This window comes from Olea europaea, chromosome 16, assembly GCF_002742605.1.
Source record: "Olea europaea var. sylvestris chromosome 16, O_europaea_v1, whole genome shotgun sequence".
Taxonomy (NCBI): domain Eukaryota; kingdom Viridiplantae; phylum Streptophyta; class Magnoliopsida; order Lamiales; family Oleaceae; genus Olea; species Olea europaea.
In genome coordinates, this window is record NC_036252.1 from 17,817,784 (window position 1) to 17,827,652 (window position 9,869).

General features: G+C 33.1%; 1 protein-coding gene across 4 annotated transcripts; it reads right to left on the reverse strand.

Annotated features, from left to right (window-relative positions):
* Positions 1–2,556: 2,556 nt before the first annotated feature.
* On the reverse strand, positions 2,557–9,610 carry LOC111412350 (uncharacterized protein At4g18490). 4 transcript variants are annotated; one of them, XM_023043244.1, is made up of 17 exons: positions 9,573–9,610; positions 8,479–8,568; positions 7,954–8,080; positions 7,427–7,615; positions 6,392–7,234; positions 6,024–6,209; positions 5,817–5,951; positions 5,581–5,718; positions 5,030–5,203; positions 4,702–4,938; positions 4,440–4,611; positions 4,223–4,290; positions 4,091–4,130; positions 3,803–3,970; positions 3,178–3,288; positions 2,994–3,086; positions 2,557–2,875 (listed from the first exon to the last, which is right to left on the reverse strand). In XM_023043244.1, the coding sequence occupies exons 2-16, from the start codon at positions 8,537–8,539 to the stop codon at positions 3,030–3,032; spliced, it is 2,706 nt and encodes a 901-aa protein (XP_022899012.1). In that variant the 5' UTR covers positions 8,540–8,568; positions 9,573–9,610; the 3' UTR covers positions 2,557–2,875; positions 2,994–3,029. The 4 variants fall into 4 exon arrangements, 3 of the variants coding, with proteins under 3 accessions (XP_022899012.1, XP_022899011.1, XP_022899013.1); XM_023043243.1 differs by having other exon boundaries at positions 2,994–3,071; positions 3,157–3,288; XM_023043245.1 differs by lacking the exon at positions 5,817–5,951 and having other exon boundaries at positions 2,994–3,071; positions 3,157–3,288.
* Positions 9,611–9,869: the final 259 nt, after the last annotated feature.

Sequence of the window (9,869 nt, forward strand, 5' to 3'; positions counted from 1 at the left end):
ATACAAGATTGGCATTTCAATTACACATTTTTCACTAAAATCAAAATTTTAAGCATTGATAAAAATTACTATTATGTGTTCTAAAAAATAATTAATATAGTATTGGGTATTTTATTATTATTGTATGTTCATTTTTGTATAAACATAAAAATTGATGGTAATCTAGTTACTTATTAGATATAAATATATAAAGAAAATAAAAAGTTTTTATCTCGATATATTTAAAGGGAGAATTTTTATTCCTCCATTTATATTAATCTCATTCAAAAGAAAAAAAAAACACTTTTATTTTAACATTTTTCGCTTCTATATGTGTTTTGAATGTTTCTTTGGTTTTTTAAATTAAAATAAAGCTTTGGAGTAATATTACGATCATGATTAATACGTATTTTTTCATTTTTAAATGTGTTTATATAAAAACGTTTTGTTTTAAATAAAGCACCTTCTTGTTTTTAAGGTGAAAAGGGTTAGACTATAGACGAAATGAGTAATTTTTTATTTTGTAAATCATTTATGTACCTTTAGTTTACTTATGAATAAACATTAAATTTAGTCAAATGTACATATCTTAATTCGATTTCTTTTTGTGTCCGTCTGTACCACAAAGTTGATCCATGCCACTATAATAGTTAAAAATAGGTGTCCAACCAATGTCTAGCATAAACAAAACACTTTATTTTAGTTCATTTAATATTTTTCACATTATGTACGTAGTTCTCTAACAATATCATTTACCGTACTCTAAAAATATTATGTATATTATTCATTCCGTACAAAAAACGTGTAACCCACGTGTCTGCTACTAGTCTTCACAAACATATCACTTGAATAACCCTCAAGATGCCCATATCAAATGAAAAAAGTAAATGATTACTTAATACACTGTATAATCAACAAATGATTCATTATGTACTCAGAGTTTTTTGTTAATGTATCCTATATTAAGAGCATTTCCAAGACATTTTCTAATTTTAAATATCATGTATTGCAATTTTGAGCGCATTTATAAATTGAGAGAATAAATATTTTTAAATACTTGAATAACCTTTTTATATTACTATTCCCAATATGTTTTTATTATATTTTCCAATATTTATTTTCACCAGCATCCCTTTAAATTATTATATTTTTCCCTTCATTCCTTTATATATATATATATATTATTTAATTGAGTCAACATACAGAGTATTGAAAATTGAAAATTTTAATGCATTTAATTATAAAGAGCGGATTTGACTTTCTAAATTTGAAGAGTAAAATGAATTTGTTTACAAAATAACATCTAATATCACAAATTATTTTAATTGATAAATTTCAATTAGTGAAACTTTTTTGTTAAAAATTATTGTTTTACAATATTGGAAGATTCAATGACATATTATCTAATTTTTCAATATTAAATTAACTTATAAAAATTATTTTTTATTGTGCTGTTATTTTAGGAAAAGAAGACATCAAAATTTTATAGATCTTAAGAAACGAAGACATCAAGATTTTATAGATCAAAATTTTCAATATTAAATTAACTTACTAAAATTATTTTTTATTGTGATGCTATAGATGAGGAAAAGAAGACATCAAAATTTTACCATTATGTAAAATATAGTAGGTAAAATGTAAATTTATAACCTACGATATGCAAATTCTAACATTGTGTATTCTGTAAATTTTATTTATTTATTTATTTATTATTGTTATTTTTTTGGCAAATATGTCCTTAAAGATTATTTGTTAAAAAAGCAATGATTCAAGACAAAGATCACTCCATTCATTCCATAATAAAACAAATTGAACACTTCAGATACAACATCATATCTATAATTAAAAAAATGATTTGCTTTACTTCGAAAAAACAATATTATCATATACACATACAAATGTCCTTTTTCATATTGGTTGCTAAAAATGAAATGAGTGCACTTACATCATCTAACCAGTTAGATAAAATTGATTGAATTGCCAACGTCTAAGATTTTTGTTACAAATGATCAATTGGGGTGTTTGACAGCCATTTTTATGTAAAAATACATTTTAGAATAATAACTTGATATAATTTGATGGGAAGTGTGGTTGAAAAATAAGGAAAAATTTTTAATTTACGTGTAATATTATTTTAATAAAGAATGTGTAGTTGAAAAGAAGAGAGAGAGAAATGCATTTTGAAAAAAATGAGTACCAAACGGGGCTGAATCTTCTAATGCTTTAGTACATAAGGATGGCACATTTGAAAAAATTCAACGAAAATTAATTTATAACAAGAAGATGCAACTAAAAGTCTTTCCAATCCACACGTTGGATACTCGTGATTTCTAAATGTGGAATAAATGGCATTTATAGCATCTGAGAGCACGCTTCATTGAAACAAAAACAAAAGGTTAAAAAGGACCAACCTGGGATATACAATTCTCCTCACTCCATACTGCACGTTAATTTGAGAACCATTCAAATTATAAAGACGAAAAAACCCTTGCCTTGCTTACCTACAGCTTCTTCTTGTCAATATATGCAACATTCAGATTTAAGACTACCGACACTGGCAAATTGTGTAAACAAATGTATGGAACTATGCTGAAGTTTTTTATTTTATTTTTCCTTTTGTTCAAGCTAGCAATCAAAAATCTAACGAATAGAGTCGTGACTTTTCAGCTAATACATTGGTGCATGAGGATTATTGCAAAAATCAAGAATATAAGACCACTAAATTTTGAACGGATTCATGCATGCAATCTGAAAGTAACATGACATCTTTAAGCTCTATCATGGCATTGCTTAAGTTCTTAAAAGCAAAATTGAGGAGAAAATGGTGTTGCTCAGATTATGGAAGGAAAAGGGTCAAACCAGCCTGCCCCAAAGTCACAGCACAGTCAGTTGCAACCTGATATAAAACACATACAACAATGACATAATCAGAATTTAAAGACAACTTAAAGTGAAAATATGCTCAAAGACAGTTTTGGGTATTCACCGCACAGAGAGAGAGAGAGAGAGAGTACCTTTATATTACAAACAACTACTATAGCCAATGATTCTTATGCATGAGTTTCGCTCAGTGTTAATCTGGCAGCAAATTTCTGAACCATTTGAATGTAATAAATAATTAAGGTCTGCGTATTTTGTACTTGTGTATTGCATATCAAACAAAGAGGTAAATTGTACATAGAAAAGTTGAAAGGATATCTTTTCTTCATAAAGAGGATGGTTGAGCATAAGCAGCTTGTTGTTGTTCACAATAGCGCGGACCAATATTTCTTTGGCCTCCTCATGTTTCTTGCTCAGCATATTGCATATCTGCATGCCAACCACATTCTTTCTATCATGTCATGTTTTCTGATGCCCCTCTTGAGGATGTGGTAATAATAATGAAGTAATTGAAATGAAATCCAGATTATTCTAGCCCCAGTTTAACAACCATTATGACAAAACTCTTTTTTCTCAAACTCATTTTCAACCACACACTCTCACAATAAAATATTCTACACAAAAACCCAAAACATTTTCCGACCTTTTAACCACGCATTCTTAAAAAGAATCATTATTCCAAAACTTATTTTCCCTAAAAACACTCATTTTAATGGTTGTCAAACATAGGCCTTGTGTTTTGACCTTTAAATGCCCTCTATTCGTGTTGTTCCACAACTGGAAAACATGTCGAGGGCAATCCATGGATAGTGTAGTAAATTCAGATGTATTGCAAGGACCTTTATGCAATTGACTAACTGGACATGAAAAAGGGAGTGAAGTGATGCTAACACTCCCTTCTTTAAGAATCAGAAAGATTAAAACAATGCTAAATCATTCTTACATCTTCAAGTTCTTTAGTGCAAGCCTCAGCCTGTTCAACATGGGTATTATTTTCTATTGAGAAAGGAGCATCTAGTTCTTTCATGTTCATTTCATGAGAGGCATCGAGCGTAGAGTCTTGATAAGTGCTTTTGGTGCTACCATCTTCCAGACTTTCATGGTTGGAGACCTATAAACAGAAAGGCAAATGCCTGTTAATCCAATGAAAACTGTTTAAACATCTGATTGTGTAGCTAACTAATAGAGGACCCATCATCGAGTAACTAAATCATTAAATTATTCAGAAAACCTTTTTGTCAACAACCCTTTCTGATATTGCTGCAAAATTTCTGCAGATTTCGAGGGAGTAACATATGTAAGGACAGGAAAAGCCCAGAAACTTATGTTTAACAAATTACATTTTCAGTGGAATACAAGGAACCTGTTTTCACTCGGTGACTGTGAGAGACGTTTTGATGGGTTCAAGAGCATCATACTTGAATTAAATTCCTGGGTAAAAAAATAAAAAATAAAAATGGTTTACTGAGATCATCTCATAATGTATGATAATGCCTCTTGACAATTAAAGACGAAATAAAAGCCATCAGTCTCAAGTCTACATGGAATAGTAAAAGCATTTTATAAAGATGAAAACATGCCCCCAATGTCTTTCTCTTGAGAGACGGTGGAGATGGTGTTTTCTTTAGTGTGCCAATGGTACTGTTGGATGATTCATGTCCTGACATAAGCTTGTTCTGTGAAATATTTCCCAAGGACTTGACATCTTTGCAACCCACAGACTTTGTGGAGTCATGGTTTGATTCAGAAGTCCTGATTAGGAAACGGGTGCTCAATGAAAATGGAATCCCAATGAAGCCATCTCAAGAAGTGTGAAGATTAAGGTATGAGATAAAATACTACCTTGAAAGTCTCAGGCCACACAGATCAAGGTTTCTCCCACCAGCGTTAACCTGATTAAATTTCTTTGCTTCAGCAGAACTGTTCTTCATGGTCAAAAGAGATGCTGTTCCTGAAGCTGAGGGGGTAATTTTGGATGGTTCCTTTCCTAATAAATTCCGTTTCTGTGAACTGCTTCCCAAGGATTTAACATCTTCGTGAGTCACAGATTTTGAAAATTCAAGGTCAGATCCAGAAGTCCTGAACTAGGACAAGGGTGAACAATTAATATGGCATCCAAAAGAACCATCTCAAGAATTCGTGAAGATTAAGGTAGAAGACGAAATGGTACCTAGAAAGTTTCAGGCCACAGGGATCAAGCATCCTCCTACTGCTGTTAGCACGAGAAGATTTCTCTGCTTCAGCAGAAGTGTTCTTCGTGGTCAAAAGAGATGTGGTGGCTGAAGCTGAAATTCTCGGAAATGGATGGTTCTGTGGAGTATTTTTGCTCAATTGCATATTTAAACTGGAATGACGGACACGAAAACTTCAGAAAATAGAGCCCATGTTGATGATAAAATTCCTTAGATCTCATTTATTAAGAGTCAGCCACCGTTAGCACTTTGCATGATTTAAAAATATTTGTATGATTATAAAATAAGATGGCAGTTTAAGAGTAAAAGATGTATATTAACAGTACCAAAATTAGTTTCCAAGATAAGAGTAGAAAATCAATCCAATGGAATTTCTGACTTCAACTGAAAAATCAAGTGAACAAATTTGACGTGAGAGGACACTTAAGTTCAGACGTCTTCTCAGATCAATGTAGGTTCTTGGACAAAGTTACAATTGAAAATTGTGTAGGAACTCATTAGCAGAATATCTGGAGTATGAATACCAGACCTGAGGGTATCTACATTCTTTGCGTTCTCTTGACTTTCCTTCTGAGCAGATTTTGCTTCTACAACATCTTGATCTTGTGTAGGGAAAGATTTGTTTAATTTTCTTCCATCTTGTACACCATCAGCACTGGTCCCCTGCCTGCATGTATATTTTGAAGTACTATTCAGAAATACTGAAATTACGAATCCTAAAGGTATATTATCTTATCATCCATGTTTCTTATATGTAAGCCTCACCCATCAATAGTTAAACCTTTACAGATTTCCTGGTTTTCTCGCTGGTGAGGTTCCCTCCTTATTACTGTTCTAGAATGTTGCAATGGAAAAGAAGCTAGTATTCCATCCCCTACAATATCTATAGCATCTGGATCCCTATGTAAAGAATAGGGCTCTTTATGTGATCTAACACTCAACCAAGTCATTTTCATGGTTAAGATGGCTCACCTGTTTTCGTCTAAAGGACTTGGTTCTGTGGGGCTCATTACTTTGCTACTTAATGAGGAAGCTGTTGTCTGAGCTGATGGTGCCTTCTGCAAATATGGTTCAGCTTTATCTGGTCGCATAAAAAACCTTGAGCGTGTGACAACTGCTCCTCTTTCTTCTTCTGATATAAAATGATCAACTGGTTTACTGCACCGTGTATAGAAATACATGTCAGACATTTCATGCAATTGTTTGAGGAGTTCGTGGTCATGATCACCAAATAAAGGACAATTCATTTCCATCTAATATTCAATATGTTATGAAAGTGTTTAATACATTCATCCAACTATGGATCTACGTCAATATGAAAAAGTCATGCATAATCTGACCTGGTTAAGGGAGACTTGAGGATCTCTGAAGCTTGTCCTTGATTTTCCGCATTGCTACCCGTAACAACGATTGTGATGGGACTATTTTGAACAATTGAATCACCTTGACCATGTTCAATATATTCTTTATTGCCTATCAAAGAGTGATTTTCAGTCCCAACCTGATTCTCTTCACCATTATTTTTCTGTGAGATTGCAACACCCTGCAGATATGAATTCTCTACCTTTGTGTTTTCACCAATAGAGTCAGAACCTGCTATAGGTTTCTCTATTACATTTTGTTCTCCACTTGAACTATTCGAATTTGTATCCACTGCTTCAACTTCTAGTAACCGTGATCCAGTAATTTGACTTGCCTCACCAGATGCAGAATGAGCTGACAGATCCTGACTGGCCCCATTAGTTCTACATGCTTCCTGATTAACTGGTTCTGGGGAAATTGTCTTCTCGAATTGACAGCTATTCTGTTGCCTGCTTGAAGAAAATTTTAAATCTGGAGACTTTCTTGCTTTCTGTTCTGCAACTTGATCAATTGCAGTTGAAAAGTTTGAAGTTCCAATATCACCCATCACCAACTCTGAAGGGGATTTCTTACTTGGTGAGTCAATACCTGCACTTCCGTCAACTTGAGTATCCATGTTAGAAGTGGGTGTAGTTCCGGGTGACAACGGCTTTTCAAATAATTCATTTTCTGGCATACTCGTATTTTCAATGAAATTGGTGTGAGAAGGATCTTTCTCATCTTGACATTCACCTCTTTTTGAATTTTTTCCCCTATCATTGTTCTTCTCAGCTTTTGTACCTTCTTTAGTTAAACTTGACCCAAAACTGAAACTTCCCAGCCTAAATCCAGGAGAAGAATACATATATAAATGTATGGGTTGGTTACTATATAGAATGATGTGGAGGAAGTGTAGCAAGAAATGCAAATGTGCATCATGTAAAATAAAGAAAGGCAACGGAACATTATAACTTTTGCTCACTTGTCAAAATGCACAAAAAAATAATGGAACATTAAAACATTTGCACACTTACTCGTCAAAATCCAATGCGAAGGAAAAATGATCAACTTTTGCTTTATTTTTTCCATTTGCTGATTCTGATTTTGATTTTTCTTTGGATTTCCCATCTTTTTTGAATGGGGAAGAGATATCAAGATCTGGTATGTCCATGTTGAAAGACGATATCTTACCAAAATCAGCATCCATGTTGAAATCCATATCCCTGAAATTTCAGGTAGCAATTTCATTACTAAACCCAAAGTTGTACTTTCTCTCAAATAGTAATTTTAGTGCATTTTATAGAATGAGAAACACCAATCATCATATAATCACAAAAGGTGGAAATAGACTTAAATGTTCAGAATGTGTTGGTACCAAGAAAACAAAAAGATTATCTCAAAATGTTGGACATATTCATACTTTAAAAGGAAAGAATCCAACGAAACCGAACACAAACAAATTCCTTTTGGCTAGAAAATTTTTAAATGTTTCATGAACATTAAATTACTTTAGTAATCAGTGTTATAAATGAAAAGAAAGTAAGGATTTTGTAAAGCTTACGCTTTGTCAAAGTTAAATGACTTTTTCTTGTCCTTAGAATCTGGCGCAAAATCAAAATCCATTGCATCGTCCTCTGCCATTGACATTGACTTCCAAGAGGTAACAAAGTCATTCCCGATGTCCAGTTCTATTTTTCACGTGAAACAAAGAAGATGATGAAATCTTATCACAATAACAAAGCTGGAGCTGTATAGGTATACAATTCAGGCATTTGATAATTTACATTTGGTTGATAACCCTTGAGCTTCGCTACAACAAAACTTCTGTTGGTCATTTTTCAACTCAAATTCATGAATGCTGTGCAAGATTGACAGTGTCTTTTATGGTCTTTCCAGCTCAACCATCTCAATTTTACAGGACCAACTAAACATGCAAGATGTCATTGAAGTGCGATAGATCCCCAATTTAAGTTTCCACTTTAAGGTTGAACTAAAACTTAAAAGACTGCCAAGAAATAACCATTGCATTGAACCAAGCTGTTTTACTCTTAACAAGTTATCAGTATGAACAGACTCAAAGAGATACCTAGCAATGAACTTTTCTCCTTCAATTTTCCTGACGATGCTCTCTTCTGAGATTCTTCCATCTTAATTTGCACTTATCGATCTTTCAGTTCTGCAGCAATGCACATTCAGTTCGGAAAAGACATCACCACACAATACATTTAAAAGATTCATACAGTAAAAGAGTAGCACAAATTCATTCAGTGAAATCAATATTGTAAACATAATCTGAAACGGTTACAATCAATCAAATGTCTGCTCAAAGTACAAAACGGTTTTATTCATAAATAGACCAAATTCATTTTTAGTTTGTAACATGACAATATGGCTTCATATAGAGTGAAACAAGCTTCAAACAAGTCCTTATTCCCTCTTTATATATCCGATCCAGTTAATTATGAGTTTACGACCATGTTTTCACACCTCAGACAGGACATTGTATAGAAGTAAGAATGTAAAAATCGTTTACATCACAACTTCACGGGCCAGGGTTGCAGATCTTATAAAACTGACACACTGCTGAGATTTTTAGCTTTAATTTATCATCAGCAAACACATTACGATGTTATAACATTGTTTGAATTGCAAGAGAAATGCCACAAAGACTAGTGCATTTTTTTCCAATAACCACAATTCATTCCTTCTCTCCTTTATAGTAAACAAACAACAATACATACAAATAACATCAGCAGAAAATAGCCCCAACCTATGAACTAATCAAAACTCCAGGTAGAAAATTAAAAAACTAACAACATGAGTTACTTAGAGAAAAAGAAAAAAATAAACAAAAAGGCAGTCGTAGAAACTACGGACAAGTATACTATATTTTCAATGTATATCTTCTGTTATAGTCCAATTTGAAGTAAACAAATAGCAATTTAAGCTTTACGGTTACAGCAGAATCATGAACGATCCTTAATTGAATGAATTTAATAGAAAGCTTCAATCGATTAAATGAATCGATTGAACAAATTGTGTCTCGACCAAACGGAAAATATCTAAAACAATTTGAAGGAAAAGATTATTAGCGCATTTAGGATAAATTGCAGGAAATTCTAATTAGAAATCCGATGATTATCAGATCTACAAGATATAAACAGCTTATCGTGGAGAAACCTTTTTGGAGTCACTCGACTTGCTGCAGAAAGAAAAATGGCGCATTTGGTGAAATGGTAGGGTTTATATAGGCGACGTCAGGGGTAATATCGTCTTTTTAGAGATCGGTCTATGTCTGGTCCAGATGCCAGTTCTTGGGCTTTCGATTTTTAAGCCCATCTGTCCAAGAAGGATCTGTTGGGCCACGAGTCTTTAACTGGGATGGCGACGGGGCGGTGTTTCCCGTAAAGCCCGACGCGGATGGAAATAAGGAAATTAGATCCTACATGCCCTGGATTTGCAAAAGTTAAACTCTCA

Coding starts and splice junctions, on each gene's coding strand:
- LOC111412350 (XM_023043243.1), bottom strand. CDS start 8,539: ATGGAAGAATCTCAGAAGAGAGCATCGTCAGGAAAATTGAAGGAGAAA. Junction 8,081..8,478: donor GGAGAAAAGTTCATTGCTAG/GTATCTCTTTGA, acceptor CGTGAAAAATAG/AACTGGACATCGGGAATGAC. Junction 5,719..5,816: donor AAAGGTTTAACTATTGATGG/GTGAGGCTTACA, acceptor ATATACATGCAG/GCAGGGGACCAGTGCTGATG.